The sequence below is a fragment of the Schistosoma haematobium genome, chromosome ZW, assembly GCF_000699445.3.
Source record: "Schistosoma haematobium chromosome ZW, whole genome shotgun sequence".
Lineage (NCBI taxonomy): Eukaryota > Metazoa > Platyhelminthes > Trematoda > Strigeidida > Schistosomatidae > Schistosoma > Schistosoma haematobium.
In genome coordinates this window covers 79,109,176-79,135,106 of record NC_067195.1, presented here as the reverse complement: position 1 = coordinate 79,135,106, position 25,931 = coordinate 79,109,176, and the positions used below count along the sequence as shown (strand labels likewise).

General features: G+C 32.6%; 1 protein-coding gene across 2 annotated transcripts; it reads left to right on the top strand.

Moving 5' to 3' along the window:
- Window positions 1-608: 608 nt before the first annotated feature.
- MS3_00004472 (uncharacterized protein) lies at window positions 609-23,392 on the top strand (the record flags this gene model as incomplete). 2 transcript variants are annotated; one of them, XM_051212393.1, is made up of 8 exons in its annotated part: window positions 609-3,577; window positions 3,618-3,759; window positions 3,804-3,824; window positions 5,049-5,180; window positions 12,969-13,102; window positions 16,780-16,866; window positions 19,790-19,879; window positions 22,808-22,918. In XM_051212393.1, exons 1-8 carry the CDS (start codon window positions 3,527-3,529, stop codon window positions 22,916-22,918), a joined length of 768 nt encoding a protein of 255 aa, XP_051072577.1. In that variant the 5' UTR covers window positions 609-3,526. The 2 variants fall into 2 exon arrangements, with proteins under 2 accessions (XP_051072577.1, XP_051072576.1); XM_051212394.1 differs by having other exon boundaries at window positions 3,618-5,180; window positions 22,808-23,392.
- Between the last annotated feature and the right edge of the window lie 2,539 nt (window positions 23,393-25,931).

The following is a 25,931-nucleotide window of genomic DNA, read 5'->3' as shown; positions in this document are numbered from 1 at the left end:
CATATATAAGGAAGTTGGTAACTACTAGCCATAATGTCATTATCCGTAAAATAAGTTATTGTTTAGCACCTAAACGACTACCTGTGGATGTAATGTCGACCACCTCCTAGAAGAGACTGACAAAGTTATGTTTAGTTACAGAACATACGAACTAATTCAGTGATGGGTGGAAATGATGCTACACTAAAAACAGGATATTGAAGAAAGTCTAGTCCTCGACAGTCATGTATTTATATTAAACATTACTTATCTGGTATGTAGAGGTTATCTACAATACTACCGGCCGTTCATCAAAATTTTCTGATAGACCCTTCCCTTTTTTATATATTGTGTGTCGAATAATGACTTTGATTATGATTATTCCTCTTACTTCCAGTTCATAATCGATATGTAGTTATATTATTATTTAGATGTGATCTTCATATTAGTATTATTGGGGGAAAAAAGTTTTATGATGAGATTTCGGCACAAGTGGGGTATTTCCGTCGTGGGATGATTTTAGTGTAGGACGATCGAACGATCATATCACCCATAGTTACCTCGAAAAATAATTGAGTGTTTTTCACTGCTTAATTAATTTCAAGGGGAAGCAATTAAAATCATTAATTGCATCTCAGGGCTCTTGAGCACCTATTTATGTCTGACTTAAAACCCGTGTTATGGTATCAGGTGACTTTGTAGAATAATAGACTGCCATGATATTAGTAGTGCTCTAATAATAGACCCTAAAATTGTAGGTTTGTCATGATATAACTGCTTAATTTATAAGATCTTACATGGAAGTCACATCTACGTCTACACCATCTGACTGCATCGTGACAATCACCTATACATGATGGAGAACAGGATTAGGCTAGAGATAGAACAATGTATTGAATATGAATAAAAGACATGTGGTATCATTCAACAGAGACCACGCCCGCAAGGCCAAGCCATGCCATCCGATCAATTCGAATTAATTCAATTCATTGTTCCCGCCTTCTCCATCGTTAGGTTTTCTCCGCGTTCAATGTTGAATATCTATTTCCCCGATTGCCCCGTGTTCAGCTTTGAGGATTGTGTAGTTAAGGCCCAATGCCAATACAATTTAAAAGCGCTTCAGCAGATACCTCATTTAACAATGGATGCACGGCATTAACCCTTGCAACTTGTCTTTTTATTAGCAAGCGCAGTTGTCGAATTTCGGTGAAAATTAATATTAACTCACTGGTGTCCGAGTCTCATATATTTCTAGTACAACTGTGAATCAGGAGGCAATTTATTCATTCTGAGTCGTATTTTGACCTTGTTAATTATTCATTTATCAACCTTGACTGCTGTCATATGAACGTACGTGTGTGTACACTTCTAGTCCTATTTATCACATGTCTGTAACTTACTTTTGTATGACTATAAATATTGATTAACGCTTGGTGAAATGAGGTTGGCACACATGCCTTCTCCACTGCGCGATATTTCGCTTTGCTCTCTTCTCTTTGCTCCTCCGATATTTTGTCTGGATCAAAGATTGGATGGAATATCCGAATTTGAAATTCATTCTCGCATTTGACTAGTTTAATTCCGTTATTGACTAATACGATTGAAGTCGATAATTATATACGAAGATTGACGGTATATATATCACGATAGCAATCAGAAGTATTCTCGCGATCACCATTTCTGACCACAAATTGTCAAACTTTAAACGTAAATCTCATTTATCTATTTTCGGCTTAAAGGATAGTGTATATGAGAACCATTACCTCTACAAACTCACGGTATAGTCTTATTAGTTGTCCAATCCGTTGTATAAGCAAGCGGTTTTCCTGGCCTGTCGTCATTACTGATTTTATTGTGGGCCAGAATTATTATAATATTGGGGGGATAGTGTAGCGCCTGGGAAAAGTCAGGATGATTGAGCTGTTCCTCATTGGCTACAGTGCCTTCGATCACCTTTTGATGAACATGAAAATGACAGGTATTTAGAGTTTTGACAACACTTTAACCAGTAACGCCTCCTACTATAAAATCGTACCTATTAAGGGAAATCAAAAAGCAGAAGCGAGGAGGTTCGAAGATATATTTGAAAGGCTATCAATATATCGTGAATTGACTGAACTAATCTGGCTAGCAATTGCAGGGGATGTTGAGCACAGCGTTCCTTCTCGTGATCTGGTGCGGATGCATGACTGAGCACCTTCAGCTAGATGAGTCCATTAAAACTAATGTGGTCAACATCCAATGTCGAATACTTACACAGCTATTCACTCTTGGAATTTATTTACCACTACAGTTACTTGGCATGAAGATGTGGCCAAATTCGCTGTGAATAACACTTTGTCATGAGTTGTCCAACGTACATTGATACAAGAGTTATCATCAGTCATATAATATATGCTAGATGACCTTGACCTATCTACGACTGTTAATTCTACGATTCTGGACATAGTATTTTTTTGGTCGTGATTCTTGTGAGTGTGTGCACAGCAAAGAAGCCGTTATCTACAGAAGACCTTGAGCTGTAAAAATTTTAAGGATGTCATAGATAGATAACGTTTAAGAACGCAGATGTACGTAATATCTTGATAGTCTTGGGCCCCAAAGCTAGCGAACGTAGAAATCAGAATGAGCTAGAGTGTATCCAGTTGATCGAATGAATCGCAGAGTCTTACGGAACGATTTATTTTGCGGATATTTGCGGAGCATGGTTTTAAGATATCATGAGCATTCGGGGTATGACACCGTATTATGCCAACCCAATCGACTCAGAGGTTAGAAGCGAAGAGGTTCGAAGACAAATTTGATATAGTATCGAGAAGTGATCAATCTAAGCGGTGTAGCAGTTATAGGAGATGTGAAGTAGGGCGTACCCACTCATGATCTGATATGGATGCATGAACGGGAGCCTTCAGCCAGGTGGCCTCAGTAAAACTAATGCAGTCAACACCAAGTGTCGAAGACCTACAGAGCTACTGATTTTGAGTATTTATTTACCACCACACGATAAAGAATGTCAAATAAACTGAATCAGAATAATAATGTTATGTGAGGAGTGAGTACATAATCTGAGTCTATTCTACTTACGTTTAAAAAAATAGCCTTCCAACCGAACAACAGAAACCATTGAGCCTTAATTTTCTTCTTTTCGACGAACTGAGGATTTATTAGAGGATTTCTAAACGTATCATAAGCCCAGAACAAATGAATTGTCAGCTGATAAACAAATTTTCGATCAGACCATCGGAGAACATAAACTAATCCCCGTTTCATAGACGCTGAATCGATTGAGTGATCTTCATTGCTAGAACTTACACAAGACTTGCAGATTAAAGTCTTTTCTGAACTAACAACCTTTACAATGAAGTATTTTCAAAAGAATAACTCAAGACAAGATAGAATTAGCCTCCAAATCATCAAAAATTTTAAAGAAAACACATTTTCATAACTTAAACTGTTACTGGTAGTCAAAGTTGGTTTGTTTATATTGCTCAATAAACATTGATAGATTTAAGTCTATCTCTCAAAAGTGTAACGTGTTCTTGTAGGAATGAAGAAATATTTGGATGCTACCAGTACAAAGCTCAGTAGGGCTTTGCAGGTTTGTTTTAAATTTTAAAAATCGGCTACCTCTCTTCAAGAAAACAAATGAAGTCATAGGAAGAGCTGAAACGACAGAATTCGATGAGGATTTTGTCTCACTATTAAAGCAAGCAGAATCCACACATGAAGCATCTAAGCACATTATGGGGGCCATTGAGCAGTGGATCAACCCATGTGTCTGTAAATTGCATTTTATCGACAACCTAATGACTCTTTATTCATAGTAAAAAAGTTCGATGATATCGGTCAGTTCACTTTAAAACCTCATTTTATCCTTAAGAAATAACTTTTCAGTTAACTTAAGATAAGTGTATGCTGTTCGTCTTTTTTGTGTGGTGTTTTGTTCCATATTCTACTATCATGTTTATCGTCCGCCTTGATCTCTGAGAGCTCAACATGTCACTTATTCTGAGAAAAAGTGGTTTCAGTACACAAGCACTTAAGGACAATTTTGACTTCACTAGAATGTTAAGATTTTGATTCCTTGATGAGTTGTATGCACACAGACCTCAACCTGTCACGTTTAGAATTGAGTTCGTTTGGCATAAGTGGAAACTCTTAGTCATGGTTCATTCACTACTGAAAAAGATGTTACCATCGCAACCGTTTACTGACTGTCATGTTTTGACGTGTTTACATAGATATTTGTGTAGCAAAATGATATTCACTTTACGATGTAGCCTAAAATCAACATAAATTGTTGGATCTGTGAAATACCTACTAAAGACCACACGGAAAGATAAATCCGGAAATGAAATTTTTCTGTCACTTTCATTCCATAAAAATAAAAGTTGGATTATGCTATATTGAGTTTTAAAAGTTTATTATGATACAGTCTGTCTCGAAATCCTCTCAACAGTCTTCAAAATGTACAACTATCTTCCTAATTTTGTATTTTGTTAAAATTGTTGGAAAATACATTTACCTAAACAGTGTGTTAAAATGAAATTCATGAATACAAACATGGTTTGTGGTAGTTCATCGTTTGGCCTCAAGATGCATGAAGAACATATTAACAAATATGAGTCTGATGGCTGAGTTGATATTTTCTCTCTGATAGAAGATATACAGTTAAATGTAGACATCCATAATTTGACCTCATGTTATAATCCAAACCTACAGAGACGTAACCTTTAAAGTTAGACAAAGTTACGATCTTCAAAAAACTGAATACAACATTTATCTATCATATTACACTTCCCCCTGAAAATGCTCAACAGTGAAAGTGTTGGTGTTCCACTACTGACAAGTAATAAAGCACTATGTTAGCTGATAGCATATGTACTAATATTCGATTTCTGCTCCGGAGTTCTAACCAATCCTCTAATTAGTAGTATTAATGACTTTTATACCACTAACGTAGGAATCGTCTAGTATGTGAATCCACATGCCTGAACACTGCAATATTTATCATATTTCGTCAAAATTTAAATGAAATCATTGAATTTATACTTCGTTAATTCATTTAGCTTGCAAAGTAGAAAGTATGGTCACAGATAATAAAAGTTATTGGCTAAAGGTTCCTGCAAAGTTACCTGCCGAACATCTTGGAGATACACTACTCAACGCAGCCGTTGGTGTCGGAGCTGGTACTGCATATGGTAAGTTCACAAAATATAGCCGCGAAACCAACTCCCCACGTTACCTACAGCGTTTAATTAAACACTAATTCTGTACAATAATAGTCAAAATATCTTTCTTCTTTCCTGAAATGAATAACAAACAGGCCTCTTAAAAATGCACACACATTTCAAATTTATGGTGGCGAAAGTATCGTCTACTTCTTTCCGGCCCACCAATTCACCGGAGTAGAGGTTCAATAAATGAATAAAAAGTAAATATAACCCACTGAAATGTGTACAGTGTCTTGTATCGTGACGGCCAAATATATATCATTATATTATTAGTGCTGACAGTTGGCATCTCATATAAAACAAGTACTGTTGATTTAAATCCTTATCATGGTTTACGAGATGCATGTGTGTGCAATATTTAATCGTTAACACAGCTCAAGAAGAGTTTATCACTTTCTACTTTATACGTCTGCCCCACTTTTTTCTATGCACCTAGAAAACGCTATTCATTTACTGTAGAACCACTTTCTCATGGAATTGAAGTTATCTTTTACTCTTCACTAATAAAAGATAAAGGACATTGGAAGTAGTTGAATCCATATAATTTTGGGAAAAAATTTTATTAAATGTGTCACGAAAGGTAAGTGGTAACAAGTTTGCCATTTTATAACCATGTTAACTAGTGTGAAAGATAAGTAATTTGCTGATGATTTTTATTACAGATCTAAATTTTCAGACACTGTATTTAGGTAAAGTTGACATGATAGCAATTTTATGTTCCACGTTATAATATGATCTAAGATGTGTTCGTTGATTTTACTTGATGATTTAGTTAAGTTTTTCAGAATGTACCTGGCTTTTTAGATGAAGATAAAAAATTATGTAGCTTAATAAGTATTGCAGAACTGGCCATATATTCATTAAACTTTTCAATCAATAAATAAATAACAATTTTTGTAAAATCAGTTGAGAATCAGTATGAATAAGTCCACCTTAATTTATTTGTTAGATTAAAGTCACCATGTCATCTTAATGAGCCTTTTTAATACAAAACCTAATACTGGTTCAATATTGAGAAGCAAATTATGCGAGTATTTCAACCAAAAACAAACACTCAAAATAATATGGGTTAGCTGGTAGATTAATATCAAAGACTAGTGGTTGCAAACTTCCGATATTCTGAACGAATAAGTTTTACCAATGTGTTTGCAGTTGAGTTACATTTAAGTGACCATAAATTCCCTTATAAGCTACATTTTTACGAACCGTAGTAAAATATAGAATCAAACAAAAATACAAGTTTAAAATTAATTAGGAGTACGGATTTCAATGTTCAGTAAAATTCGCTATAATTTCACGATAAATAGATTTTTATTAAGACAAATCAATAAATTTTCCGGAAGTAAATTAGATTTCGGGAATAATAATAACAGTATTCATAAACAATTATACCCTCAATACATTAATAATTGCTAAACTTTTTTCAGTCTTTATTTCAAACAGTTAATGATCCTAATTATCTAATCCATACATAGTAGGCGTTTTTCCACGAAAGTAATTGTTGCCGTCATGTGATCTGCAATCCACATTGTGTATCGTTTTCAATGGAGCTATAGTACTGATTACTTGTGACTTGATAAATCCATGATTTGAACGGTTTTTTTCAACCGGCATGTTGCCAGGTCAAAGTCTGCTCTTTACAATATTTATTCTAGTAGCGTAGTGCTACTACTAATTTTTTCCATAGTGACTGTTGCTTAATGCACAGTTCAATCATTGGTGATTGATTGGTGAGTTGGTAAGTGAATGAGCTATGGACGGTTCTAAATCAATAGGTTTCATCATTAGCTAATCTGAAAACTCTTGTAAAGATAGAGTTTTGATGTTTAATTATGAGCATTAGATTCTACGTTTTTCAATAATAAAAAAATACTGACAAATACATGACGCTTAGTTTTATCATATAGTCGATTGATACATACCATCAGTACCAATTTTTCGATTTAAGCACTCAAATGAATTGTCATCAAAAGATATTACAATTGGCCGGTCGATAAATTATCTAGTTGGTTAACATTTTTTGGAATAAAATATTGAACACAGATGAAACATGGTTGCGATTTATTTAAAAAAGGCAATGAGAAGATACAAATTTAGAAAAAAAAGCACTTACTGGGCAAGTTGATAATGACCTGAGTCTCAAACTTAGTTATTGCCCTTCATATCACAAAACATTATAAACTGGAGAATATTTAACCATCACAATTCGTTTTAAAAATGAACAACGCTTTACATCCTTGTTCTTTTCTGCTAAGTTGGATTTTAAAAGTTCTGGTCAGTAAACCGACTTTTACAAAGTAGGATACTAAATGATTAGAAAAATATGTTTTAATAAATGCTAATAGCCGTATTATTCTCGATTTAATCTACTTATTGTGATCAGTACTGAGAACTAATTCCATATACACAAAATGTATTACATCTGATAGATGTTCTCCTTTCATTCGAGCGCGTAAACTGATGGGTACACTATGAACCATAATGAATTGTTTTGTGCTTTATGTACAGCTGGACCGTTTAAATAATATGAGGTTTTTGATATTATTATTTTACATTTATTCTAGATTTGAGTTGTTCATTTTCAGTACAATCTCCGAAAAATATTAAAGTAATTTGTATGAAATTAGAAATAATTAATCATTGGAAAAGTCAGTTTTCAACAGAGATCATAAAGTTCACATGGTATGGTTTACTTGAATCTTCCTATTGATATTCAGGACTAAAATTTATCAGTCTCTTATTGACATATGTGCATACTGTGCGTATTGCCTCGAAATTGCTTTAATTCACAAACATTATAAGCAAAGATGGATAGTAATTATTTATAGTATTTATATTATTATACTAAATAATTCCACTGCTAGCCACTATCCATCTTTGCTTAGAAATCATTAAGTGTTTACCACCAATGTTCACTTGTTCTCAGATTATTCTTTTTAAACTTTATTCAAAATCTATTTATATAGAATTAAGAATGGAGCTCTATTTATTGTTTAAATTACTGCCATAATAACTTTTCATACATTTGAATAGGAATGGATCAATTTTGAAATTTAAACAAATTATGATAGCTAAAACTGATTAACAGTCACTGTAATATATGAATAAGTTCTATGGTTAATTACTAAAATCCACGTTTCATGCAACACATTTTCTAATCTGATAAGTTACTGTAGGGCCAGTGAAATGTCACTAAACCCTAGCCAAATCATCCGGCAGTTGGGCCATTGAATATCGAGCAAATCATCGATCCTCGTCAAGGTCAGGGACAACCAACGCGCATCAGTTAGTCGTATGCCATGGACTGTCCCACGCAGCAGTGGTCTTACTTTCGCTTGTATCTACTTAAACTAATATATTTCTGTAATAACGTCCTCTGCGTTGTACAGTCTTCAAAGCATCTATGGTACCTTGATACGTCAATGGGGTAGTCCACGTGAGGTGCTGACCACGAGGTGTGACTTCGACGTTACCTAGTTTGTCACACCATTCACGTCTGACTCGAGTAGGCCCCCAATCATTTCGACATAGATCATTTACGTTGGTGATCTACATTACCATTTATGTGTTTCTTGTATCAAACCCTACAAGTTAAAATCAATGCGTCAAACTGTATAACAATAAATAACCTGAACAAAGTATATTCTTTTCAATAAATCCATTCTACATTCTATATTATACACTAACCATTTCAAAAACAAATTTTAATTTAATTTTATTGTCCATGTTAAATTTATGCATTGTAAATACTTAAAGGATCTATTCACCTATGAAATTGTCTATCTCATTGAAGTATTCATTTGGATTTCTAACAGTAGAAGCTAATAGGCATTACAAACATTTCGTGCAATTAGTTCCCTTTATGAGTTTAAATAAAACAAGAACAAATATTGATGCAGAATAGTATGAATTCATAATATTTCGAGGTTTCTTGTCAGCTGCTTACAACCACTGATATGTAATAGAATTTTGCATTGAGATAAGAAATAGTATAGGACAATTGACATAAATGAATGTAAATAACTGGAATGACAAAGGTTTACAATGACAACTATATATATGCAAGAACAGGTCATAGGTTATTAGGTGTTATAATCAGGGAAACATTAAGGATGGATGGTGTAACAGTTTTATCTTATCTGTCTCTGAACTCCACTCAGCTATTACACCATCCATCCTTAATGTTTCCTTGATTATAACACCTAATAACCTATATATATTTATCATTGTAAACCTTTGTCATTCCAGTTATTTACATTCATTTATGTCAATTGTCCTATACTATTTCTTATCTCGATATAAAATTCTATTATATATCAGTGGTTGTAAGCAGCTGACGAGAAACCTCGAAATAATATGAATTCATACTATTCTGCATCAATATTTGTTCCTGCTTTATTTTAATAGGCATTAATTGAAAAACTATTCTTCATTCATTTCATTAATATTTTGGTGTTAATGAAGTGAGAATTCTTCAAGTTAAATGAATGATGCTTTTTAAAGAGAAAAAAATAACGCATAAATCGATTCTTTGACCTGAAATTTATCATCTTTTTTTCTTTTCTCCTTACCTTTGCCTATTTCTTGGCATATTGTAACATTAGTGCTCACCTCTTTCGTTATCTACCACCATCTGGCTCTATTCATTGTTATAATGTTTATAATTGGTTGTATATTTTATTCATTTCTATTTTTCAAATTTAATTTAACATCTATTCAAAGTTAAATATGTTAAACATCTTGTTTATGAATTAATATATGGCATAGATCAAATTAGGAACCATTAAAAAAGAACTTGAACTAAACGTTAATATAGTCCACCTTTTCCGATTCATTTTTATTCTCCTGTTAGATGACCAAAATTAATTAGTGCTGAATTAGTTGTCTATCATTTGGTTGACGTTTTGAAATTTACTCTTTCTGGTTAAGTTTTGAAAAGTATGTAGTTTTGCTAGAGCTCATACAAAAAGTGTGACTCAAAGTCAGATATATAAAGCTGATTAGTGAGTTACATTAAATCAAATTAAAATATACCCTATAGCCTATTTACTAGTACTAGTTTCGTTTTGTTTATTAACCTTTAATTCATAGATTAGTCTAAGTGAATCGATATTGAGATACATAATGTATCTTAAAATTTCATGCAGTTCTGTTATCATTGATTATGTGCAATCTAAAATAGGTCTTGATTTCTTCTGAATATAGTTAATGTTGTAGATTACTGGTCATGCTCACAGACATAGAACTAGAGGCTTGAAAATGTGACGTGATTTTTGAAAATTTAACATAAATCTCTCTGTGAACTTGTTGTTTTTTGAAAGATAGCAGTCATTACAAGAATATGTAAATGGGAAAGGAATAAGCTGCACTCTCGTTTGCAATTTTGACTTAGCACCTGGAGATCAACCAAAATGAAGCGGTAATTATTATTTACACCATTGTTACCCATGATAGAGTGCGTGTTTCGTTTTCTGTCGTTTTTGCTGGCTTACACAAATAGTATAAAATTTTCTATGATAAAAATATCACTCCATCATGCTACGGAGGTGTCAATTGTATAGCAATCAGTCATGATTGAAGAAAAATTGCAACATACTTGCATTCATACTTCCAATCAGTTTGATAATAGGAACTATTCCAAATCACCACTTCAATCATTCTCATCCTGTGTACGTTCACTGATTTGATTTAAATAGTAAAACAAAACAACAGAAAAGTTTCATGTATTACGATTTAAAATAAATAACTACATGAACCAAATCATTTGCAGATATTTAAAGAGCTGAACAAAAACGTCTAGATTTAGACAAAATTCAAGTTGATTTTATTTCAAGTAAGTATAAATAGTCAAATAAGGGTTATTTCAATCAGTCAGTCAGCTACAACGTAGGACCAGGCACATATATGCATCGGTCCAAGTTGCCATACCTCATTAACACAACAAGATGAACACCAGATTCATAAAAGTAGTTAATTCAGAGGTGGTAATATGTAAAAGAAAGACTGCATATAAGGACATAGTGCAGGAGAAAAGAATTAGTTCGTAGAAAGAAAGATATGAAGCGATTTTAATCTCTTACTTTAAGGGAAGACAGAGAGTGTATACACCGACGCCATTAAGGGTTATTTACATACCTATCTATCACATGATCATTAGACGACATGCTTGTTCTTCTAGAAAATCCTAATTATTTGAAAAATGAATCAATTCATTCAATTTCATAGTAATGACCAAATAAAGTAAACAGATGAGACTGAAATTGATTTATTTCCTCTATTCCTTTTATGTAATATGCTATCAGCATTAACGTTGATGCATACATTTCAAACTTTTTCTCCACCGATACATCTGTTTGTAAGCTTTTTTATAGCACAATTTTCAATACCGACATGTATTATTTTTTTTTTGGTCATTCATTACAAACTTTGAAACTTTGCGCTAACTTTCCGAAAAATATACATTTATATTCAGAATTTCTATAGTACACATTCCTAACTGTTTCTAATGGTGGCTCCTCAATACTATTAATCTAATTCCTAACCCATTATTTTTCAGTCTTCATTCTATTTTGTGTCCTGCGCTTCTCATGTTTGAATTTCCACTGCAATTGAAATCAACCCCTCCCTCACTTTGTGAACTTGAAGTGTATACCCAGTTACCCTAAGTTCCACTTTGACGACTGATTAACATTGCACTTCATACAGGTTGATTGTATATGTACAGATATTATCGATTAAATTCTAATAGAACTTGGAATGATCTGTACTATTTGGTAACTAGATTTATTTACATCCTCGATATAAATATAAATTATGATACAAAATGACTGACATAAATCAAATTTCCATCGTATATTATGATTTCTAACGTAATCAATATCACCGTTCGGTTACACAGTTTTTAGATAGTTTCGTTATTCTTGTCTTAAACTTTAGATCATTATAATGTAATGAAACCTTAAAGTGATTATTTCTAATTTCAGAAACGTATTCCACTACATGGGGGTTGTTAACTTAAGCTACATACAGATTAGTGAGCATTCAAACAGTCAAACAGGATTATGTAGTTCTATTTCTATATTATGATTCTGCATTTTTTGCTTGCTCGATTTGTCTCATTCGATTATTTTTAAATACCAGTATCGGTTTTTCCTATTTTTTCGAGATTTTCTCATATTACCTGTACTAATGTAAAGTGTAACAACATGAAGTGGTAAACTACTGTGTTTAAGGTTATACATCGTTTCAGTCCAGCCATTAGTCAGCTTATTACTTGTGAACAAAAACGAGCGAGTGTATATCTTTGTGTGCATCCAAAGTTTAATCCTAATAATAATGCAAATAACCATCTACCATTCTTAGTCAACTCACTTGTGGGACAAGTAACCTTAACGATATACATAAATTACAAGTTTTTGTAAAGTTTATATGAGTACTGGTGTTAGTGTTCATCTGTCCAAACCTAAGTAGACAAGAGAGGTTAAAACTTACGCATTAAACGTTGAGTAATTTAATAATTAGGCTGCAGCTCGATGAAAATAAATGCTTATTATACTATACGTATCCCATGACTTAGAAATATAATTTACAACTTTTATTTATTGAATGTATTCAACTACCTGATCATCGAATTATACCACTGACTCAATAACACAGTGAATCCTACCTCAACAAATTTAAATGATATCTAATACAAAACAATAGCTACTAAGCTACTAAGTTTTAACTTGATCGTGTTTCTTTTTTTCATTTTAGGTGCAGCATTGTCACAATGTGGCGAGTACAGTCGTCAAATAGCTGCAGCTGAAAGTCAAAGGAATGCGATACTAGAAAAGAAAACATTATGTGTATTACATCATTTTTTGGCACTTGAATGGCCTGAAATACAAGTAAGTTATTGTTCAATTTGCTTTGTTGATTTATTTGTTTTTTTATTGAATACCAAGTTTCAATGGTATAGGAGTAGGTTGGAAGAAAGCTAGGGGCGTCCAGACCAAAACATGGCACAAGTCCATGAAGTTACTGACAAGTGGACTGAGTCATGTTGGTAGGTGTAGACTAACTGGTTGGGGACCGCGAGATGATAGCAACCGATGGTTAGAGACCTTGAATGACAGGGTTCAAAATCGTTTGCAATGGCGCAGGTGCATCCACTCTTTGTGTTCTCTCAAATTTTAATCTCCTGATTCCTCCTTGTCTCTTTTTTCTCTCCCCAAATTTATTTCACTGTATTATACTCTTTAAATAACATCTCTAAACCCTAATCTTCCCAATTACTGCTTGTACTGTTACTACCTCTATCACTACGGGATTTGAATCGACAACTGCCTCTCTGTGTTAATGTGGTATGGTAACTCGAACTGATTTACGTACGTAGGAAGTTCTACGTTGTTACTGACTGACTGACTTTAAATAGAATTTACTAGTGAACTCATGTATATGTTTACTTGCCTAATATATATGTTCTGAAAAACATTTACAATTAATCCTCTTAAGTTCCTTTCTTGAGTTACTATATCTAATCAATACGCATATGTTCATGTGTTTTTTTCTCTCTTAATTATTCATATAATATAGAATATTTATTATGGTTAACAATGAAATATACTTCATTCACTGATTTTCAATTAACCGATTTCCTAGCTTGTCAATAATTAGATTTCATGCAATTGAAAAATGATTATGATTAGATTCTTCTTTTTTATTCTGATTGTATACAATGGTTATCATTATTGATTGACCTTAGACAATGAATTACGTCTTTAGCCTCCTGAAGCATATGATTTATTGATTGAAGTGTGTTCTGTGTGTTTTTTTCTAAACATGTTCTGTTTTGTAACTTATTAATTAGTTTTTTTTTGTTTTTTAAAAACTAACCAACTTAAAAGATGTCAAAATTTCTTAAATTTATACAATCTAATATACAAGTCATATGAGCATATTTGTTATTTAAGTGAGACCAAATAAACTATACTAAATTATCATTGTTTTGACGAAGATTACATTGTTCAACATAGTCAAAATGAACAAATATTTAACATTTGACTTTCATTAGTCAAAGCAAGTTTCGGTCACAACAATCGATGATTTTAGACTAAAACTGTTGAAGAGAGATTGATTCTATTCTTTTTTATGTGTTTTACTTTGAATTGTGTTTTATTGTGTTAGCAGTAGTGATTCATCAGTGCTATCCGAACTTAGTTGTGAATCTCCTTGAATGTTAAGTACATCAATTGTTATCCAAATAATAACTATGCATTTTAGAGTTGGTGCTATTTATCAACTAATTCCAATCCCTATTTTAAAAAATCTGCATCACTGGAGCATCTTAAATCATCTATAATTTATTCCATTTTATTATCAGTTGTCATTGTCACATAAATGTGGAGATTAACTGAAAAGAGTTTTTCACTAATTTAAGGGTTTTGTACTCATCCAAGATTTCGATAAGTCACTGGACCTAATTCCAATTTGGGTGAATTTACAAAAAATAACAACTTACTACTAGGACATTAGGGAACTCATCTTGATGCTACAAAAATCGAAAGTAATTTCCATGACGAACTCATGAAAGGATTTAGTTTAATATACGCTACAATAAAATAAAATCGCAGTAAGTTCTAACGATATTTCTATAAGAAGCTGCTCTCTATGTAACGTTTGGGTTTAAAAGTAAAATATTGGGCCTTGAGCTATCTGGCTGTACAATGCCATATTATCTAAGCTAATAAAATTATCATTTATAAGGTTATTTATTGTATACTATACTTTACTTAACTGATGTTATGCTTTCATTTGAATAGATGGTTAACACTTTTTTGATCATCTGGTTTATATTCTTGTATATTACAAGTATCACATTATATTAACGAATGATCTTTAGTACTGTAAAATATTCGCATAAGTCTAATATTTATTTGTACAAGTCAATAAAATCAGTGTTGTATCCTTTATATTAAATCCAGTATAAAGCCTATCCAAAAATGTTTACCCTTATGACTCTTCAGTAAAATGGAAAATTGTTGTGTATGTGAACTTGTAATCAATTATTCATATTGATTGAATATGTGACCAAGTAATCATGATTAATCACTAATGTGAAAAATATTGATATAAGCTCTCAACTAAACAAATGTTGATTGATTGAACAGCTCTTCATTAAAATCGTTTTTCTTCCCTGTAAAATAACACTGTTATCTACAAAGCGTTTCACTGTATAGTGATGATTTTGTAGGTCACTTATTAAAAAAAGATAGGCTTCTTTCCCTGAATATATGCCAAGTATGAATTCATGTAATCAACTTTGAGTTTGTGATACTACTATCCGGTTGATCAAATTGAAGCAGATGAGTTGGGGTTCGATCATGTAGTCCACTGATTAAAAGTTGAGTAATTTGATCATTAAGCCATTCTTTCATAGAAGTAATATAGTAGTGATTACTAAATCCTTAACAATGATAATATGAAAATTATATTCGTCACACAAGCTAGTGGCTATCGGGACTCAGTAGGTCAGTGAATAACGGAATGGTAGTTGAAGAAGTTAACTGGGTTTGAGCTTAAGTGTGAAAATTTGGCCCTCTTTATCAGCAACGGGACAATTCAACCTTTACTAACAATGAAATAAAGATCATGCTTGCTAACTAGTTTTATCAAAATTTCATTCTTCTAGATCTTGTAGTTATAACTGTTACTTGGTTTAAATTAGTGTAATAGGATTTATGAATAGCTTGGTCGTTTCCTTAATTGATGTATATTTTACAAATATCCACCTTCGTCAGAATGACAATCAATTTCAACTTCTTCTCAATAAGCCTGTACAACAAGATAGATGAAGAAAAGTAATCCGAAAAAGTAATAAAACAGCAAATCGAATTATTCTCAAGACTAATAAAAATACATTTATTGAAAATCTTGCTTAGTAAAGTTTAGATTTTCTTTTGATCAACCAAATTTTATAACTATTTCAAGAAGATTTTTGTGTTCTTGTGAAAAAGAAGCCTTCTTAATCGACTGTATCGAAAAAGACACATTTTCACACATATATCTCAGTCATTCAACTACAACGTAGGACCAGGCACATATATGCATCGGTTCAAGTTGTCATACCGCATTAGCACAGCAAGATGAACACTGGATTCATAGAAGTAGTTAATTTAATGGTGGTAATATATAAAAGAAAGACTACAGGAAGAAAGAATTAGTACTTTTAAAGATATGAAGCGATTTTAACAATATATATCTAAGTATATTCCGAACTGAAACTGGCATCAGACCCATTTAATCTGCATTTTTTAGCAATATCATGTCTAATTAACCTTTATAAGAGACGATAATATTCGAGTTCTCATAAAATGTGTTTGTAGACAGTTACGGAGATGTCCAAATTAATTTTAGTTGTTTGGTTATATAATTTGTGTAAGTAATAACTACCTTGTAGATGGTTTGTATCATAGACTATTATCTACTGAATAACATGCATTTTCGGTTTTGAGTTTTACTCTAATAGACATTTATCTATATTAATTATGTTAAAATAACCCCTTATATGTTTATCTTTTTACAGAAAGAACTTAGTCATTTGGAGTCGTATCGTTTGGATTATGATAAATTAAGAAGTAAAGTGAAGCATAATGAACATCCAGATCCTGAAGTAAACCTTATTCTAGACTTGTTTTTTGTCTTTCTAAAATAGGCAGTCATAAATTTATAATGACAGATTGAGTTATCTTACTATAAATAATTTATAAAAGATATTTAATTACTTTTGAAATTCCATATGAAAACATAGTTTCCTTTGATTGTTATGGTTTGTTAATTAAAACATTAGTTCATTATCAGTCAGAGGGATATGTTAACACCCTATATAACTGATCTATCATCTACACACCAATTAATTCACTAATCACATGCTAAAATATGCATAGCTCATATATACATGATTTTAAGGCACTTGTTTGATATATGTTGTATAGATTTCACCAGTCAGATGATTAACAATAACTTGGTTTTTCTTTATAATTCGTTATAAGGATAAAACGAATTAGTCGTTCAGTTGTTTTATTTTACAAAAATACAAATATTCCAGTAACATAAAACATTACTAAATATATCAATGTGCACTCGGTAATCCCCTGTTGATTTTTTTGTATAATATGTGGTGCACAAATAATTTTCAATGATCAGTATTGGCGTGGTTTGTCTGTTTGTTTATAACAGTACTGATTAAATTGAAGATTAAATAAACTTTTTATGCACCACATCAATGTCATGTTAAATGAAAGCGGCGACTGAAATTGGTACATTGAAGAGATGTGAAAGAATATGTATCTTGTTTGTACTTACTTTTCTATGATTTCTGGCAAGTCATTGGCAAAATCTATTAATTTTTATCTTAATTAATATCACTTTACTTCGGAATGTGTAGAAGTACCGTTGATGATATTTCTTTCGTTCGATTTAAGCGGCACAATAGTATTTATTAATGTAATTAATTTATTAACTACACAGCTATGTACTATGATCCACACCTTGGGAATTAGAGCTAGAGGTAGTACGCTGCTTCCCGAACTAAAGATATTTGTGATCGGGTTCGAACTGTGTACTTAATAGTTGGAATTGGTAGCCCTTAACGAATAAACCATAGTTCAACAGTCGTAGTATTACTAGTTCTCATATAAACAATGTGATTCAAACCAAAGTACATAAATCTGTACGTGGTGAATTCTAACAGTTAGTATTATAACAACTCTATCTACGTGGTCTAAGTAACTCATTTATCAAGAGATTTGGTTAAATTCCATATGGTTGATGTCTCAAAAAGAATTTAAAATGTATTCAAACGTTTATATCTATTCAACAAAAAATCATCCACCAGGAGATAGATTTTACATGATTTCAATTTCGTGATTTTACATAAATCACTGACTTCTGTTTGTTCAAATAGTAAAATCAGCCAATTATGTTAAATAACACATATAATCGCACTTTTTTAAGAATTAATCGATAAATAGGTATAATTTTTCATGTCATGAAATAGAAATTTGATTTCCCTATCTGGTAACAAGTCTGTGTATATTTACATGAGACTTTCATTACCTGGACAAAAATATGTGAACATTCCTAAAAGAAGAAAAATAAATAATAACTTCTGTTATACTTTGTAGAGTTGTCGTTGTCTATTGTTTTTTTCTTAAATCTTTAGAAAGATTTGTGTTGGCTACCAATATTATGAATGGTCTAGATCGTATTTTCCATTGTTTGTTTGAACTTAGACTTTAAGATAATGACTTCATGGATTTTCACGTTTTGTGTATATCTGAGGCTACCGACCCAGATTTTGGTGATAATGTAGTGAAGGAAAACACATGAGGACAACCGAATTATATGCAGCTCAAAACTACAGAGTTACTTGGTAAAATAGAAAAACCATACGATAATACTTAATTTGCAAAATGTTCAATAATTGTCTCGAACTTCATTGTTCTTGCATTTCCATACTAATTGCTTTCTATTCCCGCTCTTCCTTTCTTGATCTTCCCCATCTTCTGCCGCCAGACATAACATTCCTGACTCGCATCATATACTACTTATATCAATATAAATAGAACGCACCACAATAGCTGGAATTTTTTTGACCGATTTGACCTACTTTTACTGCCTTAGTGATGGATTCTGAGACACGATGTTTACACTACTTATTGAATATGAGTAGCACAAAACAAACATCATAATTTTGTTTTGAATATCATACTTGGCTGATTTGATATTTGCACAAAACTGATAGCAATTGTCACTCAAACCAAGACATAGTATTCTCGTTCCAAAGTTTTTTTTTCAGATGAGAATACCTAATTTGCTATGGTTGAATCATTTACACACGAATGATATTTTCAGTGAACTTGATGTTCATGTCTATTATTGAAGTGTTCGAAGTATACTTCTGATCATCACATAGCAGTGGAGTTTCTATGACTAGATATAACAGGAAACTGAACTTCAGAGAAATATTAGAATACATTTCAATCCAAGGTAGACAGTAATGAAGCTTTCCTATTTATACATAGTTTCAAACACTTATGATCTACTCAATTAGACAATGGTTTCAGAATAAAATTATTGACAAAACATTGTTTGTCAGCATCTATGATACAAAAATCTCTTTCTGTTGTTTTAACTCTACGAATTGTCGATTTAAGTAGCTTTTATCGTCCTTTAAAAAAATGAAGCGTGAATAAAACGTCTTTACATTTGTAGCATCTTTATCCTATTTAGAAAGAACTAGATTGATCTTTTCCAGTAAGATTAGGATTACTGATTTCACTAATGTTTTGATCAGTAGCTCTACCACCTTTCTTGTTCACAAGAATTAATGAAAATAACCTTCAGAGTAATAACCAGTGACCGTCAGATTTCATTTAAAAACATACACAAATATTTGTATATAAATGGAAGGACAATGATTAACTTTTATAGTATTATAATCAAAACTGTCCGCCATTTCTTCCATTATGCGCAACTTTCGATTTTTATCATCACAAACTTATTCATGTACACCAATCTTTTTTCTTAAACAGACTTTGACAAAAATGGAAGACGCTAAAACCGTTCTTTATAAACAACTAGAAAAAACTAGAGCTAAACTACAGCAGGTCAAGTCGGTAAATGTAAGTCAGTGAAAATATTCACTTGTTTTTATTACTATTAAACCATTTTTATGAACAATGTAAACAAAACTGTATTTTAGCTGGCTAGTACTTTAATATGTACTTTATACTCACTTGAAGTTGTTTTACTTGTATCTTCCCATTATTATTTAGGACTACAATTGATCAGTCTTATGTTGGCTCAGGACTCAGTAGCTAGGGGGAGAACGCGATAGCGTTTAAAGCGAAAGGTACTGGATTCGAGTCCCAGAGTGTACATCAACTCTGAGATGCAGGTACATCCAGTTGACGAGTCCCAAATAGGACGAGATACGTGTTCTAGATTCCACTGCTAGCAACTATCCATCTGTACTGTTTATGGATTACTAATAAACCTTAACACATTGTATACAACATTGAATTACACTCATTACATACGTACATATTACTCACGTCTAATTGAAATTCTAAGTAATCTTTTTTGACAATATAGTTAGTTTGACCAAAAAATTTCGTAATTTTATTTAGAAAATTTGAATTTCCTTGCTTCCGCGCCAAAGGCGCTCTTGTCACCTTCATGTTGTATTTCCCACTGGGAAATATCTTAAATGCTATTGGTCCGTTGCGTCTTTTAGTATGCTATTTGGTAACTCTCCCCAAGGACGGTTTCGCACTGTATATATACGTTTTGAATTGCGTTTGTTGTTATCGCTCGTTTCTGGATGTTTTGCAGAATATACTTCCCATTCCAAGCTTGGACTTCTCCCTCTAGTTAATGGGGCTGGGACGCATCAAATAGCTAGCTTACTGGTCTTTGGTCACCGAGTCTTGTTTCTCGTTCGCAGATTAGGTGAACTCGTGTTAGCTTCAAACCTAGCACAAACTGAGAACACTTTTTTTTACTTGTAATTATCAATTTAATAAAGTTGTCCCTAGATTGTTATTACAGAGCTGATTTGAACAAAATAAATAAGAACAGTACATTTATCTTTCAGTAATCGATAAATTCAGGATCTAACACTATGCTTTAATTTCGATTCAGATTGTAATCACATAATATATAATATGCAAACTTTCACAAAATATATAAGATTCATGACTTACTTCTATGTGCTTTCAATATAGTTATGACTGAATTAGAGTTATATGAAATATCGAGTAAATCTCGATTGATTGGTAACATGTAAAAAGGTAAAATGTTCTGTTGTCATTAAAAGAAATATTCAAAAGATCAAAATTATTAACTTATTATACTTACTAATAATCTGTTAATCGTATAATAATTCATTAATCGAGCAGTTAAGTATTTACTTCTAATCATAACAATCAATTTTATGTTTTTAGTTAAGATCTTGAACCGATTGATGTTAGACCACCATTGTAAACCTGGAAGCACTGGAATACTGTTTCGTCCTATTTTGGGACTTCTCAGTAGTGCGCATCCACGATCCCGCTCGCGGGATTCAAACCCAGGGCACTACTGAAGAGTCCTACAATAGGACGAGTTGACCATCCAGTGCTTCCAGGTTTTCAATGATAGTTTAGCATCAATGGGTTCATGATCTGAATCAAAAACTAGATAATCTCCACAACTCCTATACTGATAATTAATTTTATGTATGAATTTGAAAGTCGTTTTTTCATGGGGAGGGGGGGTGTTATTATAAATTAGACCTTTTTATTCACTTTGAAAAATAATACTAATTTTTTTGTTATAGTATGAACAAAATGACTTATATTAGGAAATGAATTATTTCTCAAAAATTCTGTCCAAATGTGTTAAAGTTAACGGGGTTTTTTAATAGTCACCATTTTTGACTTTTTGAGACACTTCTGAATGATGGATAGTAAAACTTACGTTTGCAATGGTTAATTCCTACTAATGCACTTTTGAAAAAATGTGTAAATTCCCTTATTTTTCATATATATCATGGTTGGTTGGAGCGGGGATGAAACATTGTGCTTTCTTTTGTCTTCACGTTAGTTGAGTCATGCGTGATTGTGTTGGGATATTCAGAAAAATATCCCAAAAATTATTCTGTTAAGCCTAATGCTATCCTTGGACATGAAAAAGGTGTCATCCCATTGGTCAACATTCATTTAATGTGTCATTTTCCTACTGGTCAATATTGTACAATGTTATTTTCTATTTTATGGTACGATGTGGTCTGCTTGATTAGTATATAAACAGAGTGTGTTTGAAATATAATGATTCATATATCCGAGGCTGAGACTTGCGTTCTGGACTCAACTGGCCGGGCTAGACAGGGAAGCGGGACCAATCAGAACGCTAGGCCGTTCTACGTGTTTGCATGTCTTTGGTCCGATCAATAATTCTCTATCCTCTAATCTGCTGCCGTCACAGTTATAGCAGATTGAGAGCTTAATACAAGTTTGATTAAAGTATATTTGTGTTGCGTTTACAGAGTGCATTAATTCTTGTATAAACTTTTCTAATTGCGTAGTTAGTATCGTTCTACTAGTAACTTCGTAATTGGAATCAATGTTAAGATTGTTAGCATAATCCAATCAATAATGAATCATTAGAAGCCAAATAAAAACAAAACTAAAAAGGGGTTTACCACTTTTATTTAATGTCCCTATGTATTCATATTCATAGTTCTACTTGTTAAAAAATATGAAGAATGTTAACCTGATGACCAAAATCTGAAATATTGTATATTTTACTACTATTCAGCTTAAGATTTTATGGTTGCCGTCTGAAACCGGTAAAGATTTTAGCATCTTAACTATCCGGTGTGATTGACGTAACATTAGCCTATATCTTAAGAATACTAACAACCTGTTGAGATGTGAATGTTATTCAGATCTATCATTCATTGCCTTTCAAGTGAATATATCCGGATTACAAATAATCTCATTCTATACCCACTGTCAGTAAATTCAATGACGTTTATTTATCGGATTGATATGTTTTTGTTTTCACAGGACTCTAATATGATTGCACTAAAAGAATTAGTAGCAGCTCAACGAACTTATTTCAGTGAATGCAGACAAAGGACTGAAGAATTGTCTGCTCAAATGGAGCGATTGAAGTAAACATGTGTTTTTCGGGAAGAAAAGAGATTAGAATAAAATAAAAACAAAACGCCAATCTTGTGTCTTCCCCATGCAACAGTCACTCTATACAACTACTCTATTGAAGCTCCAATAATAAAAATGATTTTTCAGGCTTTTTAGTCACAAATTCTTCGTGTTTCTCATCGATTTAAAACTGCTCGTTTTTTTTTCTTGGGATGTTAACATACTTTTGCCGTTCAGTGTATATTTATATTAATGTCTATATTATTTGCCTTATAACTTTCAATAATATCAATAATTACATTATTGAATTCAATAAGGAATTCACTTATTTCTTTTCAGTACTTTCATAGCTATTCTTGGATCTATATTTGTGTACGTGTGTTTTCTTTTCTGGTTTATGTGTATTTTCATACATTTATTGTGTTTTTTTTTGGAGGGGAAGGGGTAAGTTGGTGTTGGTTGATTGAAAATTTATTCATTCTGTTATAAGTATGACTTCTAAGTTCCTTAAGTGGTATTAAAACTTATGGGTTATTTTATGTTAAGTGTTTTTATCTTACTGACCAAACAGTTTTCTGGTTTCACAAAGTACATTTAGTTACCATCAGTCCATACTGGAAATTAACTTTGTTATTTTATACAACAGAGAGAAGCAAATCATGAATGCTGGGATTTTATAAATAACTTTCTATATGAGATGCTGGTTGATGGAGAATCATGATAAAATATTCGTTCGGATTCATCTAATCGATTTACTGTCATTGAGATTAATCAATTTTTCTAAACATTAATTAGGTTTACAAGTAAAGATGGATAGTGGCTAGCATTGGAACCCACGACGCGCATTTAGTCTTATTTCGGACTCAGCTGGATTTACCTCTATCTCAGAATTGTTGTCCACTCTGGGACTCGAACCCAGTGTCGTTCGCTTCAAACACCATCGCGTTATCCATTTAAGTACTGAGTCGTGATAGCCACTTGCTTGTGCAACGGGGTGAAATTATTTTGACTTGGCGTTGTTTACTTGTATCTTCCCATTGTTATTTATGACTGCAATTGACCAGTCTATTGTTGGTATATGTGCATCCTGTGCGGACTGCCTCGATATTGCCTGAAGACTCAGTGGCTAAGTGGAGAACGCGATGGCGTTTGAAGTGAACCGTATCGGATTTGAGTCCCAGAGTGAACATCAACTCTGAGATGCAAGTACATCGAGCTGACGAGGACGAAACGCGCGTCGTGGATCCCACTGCTAGCTGCTATCCACCTTTGTTTATAAAGCTTGTGACAATATCGAGGCAGTCCACACAGGATGCACATATACCAACAGGAGACTGATCAATTGTAGTCCTAAATAACCATGGGAAGATACAATTAAACAACACCCAGTGAATATTGATTAGGTTTCTGCGAGAATGATTTCATAAATTGGATGGAAATAATATCAAGAGGATATATTGGTACAGCTATATGACTTTGAAATGACTCGGCCGGTCATAAACAACATAGAACTAACACATGTATGCATTGGGTTAAGGTACATTACCGCAACTATTTGAAATTAACCAGAGGAATAGTGAAGTAGTCAAAATTTTAGTAGTTTCCATGTTACTAAAAGTTGAAGGTTACGTATGAAAGATTGCCAAAACATAATATATGGAGGAAGATGAAGTGTAAATATATCTCGCCGACGGTTACCAACTTTAACTCATGCCACACAACATGATTATCTCATAAACCCCCACCGGATAGCATACATTTACCAACATGTCATAGTCCGCTATTCAATGATTTCACAGATCTGTGCAGTATCTTGATTTAGATACTCCTAGATCTTTTTCAGCCTACTCTTTTCCCAACCGGTATCGAAATAAGTAATGGTTGTGGATATGCAATACATGTTTTAGGGACCTCAGTTACTGGAAATTCATAGCCTCACCAATTGATTTAGTATATTCGCCTACTTCCGACCTAAGTATTACTAATCCCTCTGTTCCACGATACATAACCAATAATTCGAAGGCAATTATGACCAAATAGTGGGAGTAGACAAGCTTAAATTAAATACTGAATCGTTACCAGTTAAAGTTTGCTTGTTTGAATAGTTCCGACCAGGTGAATTCACTACCTATTATATTGAGCTACCATTCAAAACATTTAATCAAAAAATTCCTGTAGCATACCGAGGAAAATTTCCAACCGTGAAGTTTATGTTTTGTATCTAACACCTCTGTGTTAACAAAGCAAGACTGTAACAGGATGTTTTTTTAAGAGAACCACTTAAGTCATCATTCACTAGTGGAAAATTAATGGCCTTCAAATGCCTTTTTCATGTTATTTGGTATTCTTCAGTTAGCGGAGCATATCTGAAATCTTCGAAGAACTGACACTGCTCATGGATTTCGGGATCGTGTCACATAGTCTTGTAGTGAAGACCACTGTCGCTGAGTTATTTGGGTAGACAGTTTACTTTAAAGCAATAAAATGAAGTCACTTGTAAAACGCTTTCTTAGTTTCTTATCGAATATATTTCACTCGAACTAAGACAGCAAAGTCATTTGGTCGAAGACAATATATTTCTTTGCTTAACCTGTGATGTTGTTCAATCGAGAAGCATACCATTACATTACTTATCTTTTTTTCGTTTAACTACCTCATATTACAACAAATAATGTTGTATCCTGGATATCTAGGACAAATATTAGATTCTTATTTTTATCCCTATTTGTTTATCTTCTTCTACACTCACTTATCTTCACAATTCACGTTTAATCAGTAAACTTAACCTGGTTGTTTGTTATTTTCCATATGCATATATTCTCTAACCAACTTAAAAATACGATAACAATTTGTTAATGGGTCATTAAACTTCTCAACCACTCACCTGAAAAAAGTCTACTATTTTCTTTAAGTTTAGATCGGTATCCCTAAATATCTATTGAAAGAAATACAGTTTAACTGAGGTTAGATGTCAGCTAAAGGTGGAATCCATAAAGTGCGTTTCATCCAGTACAGAAGTAATCATCTG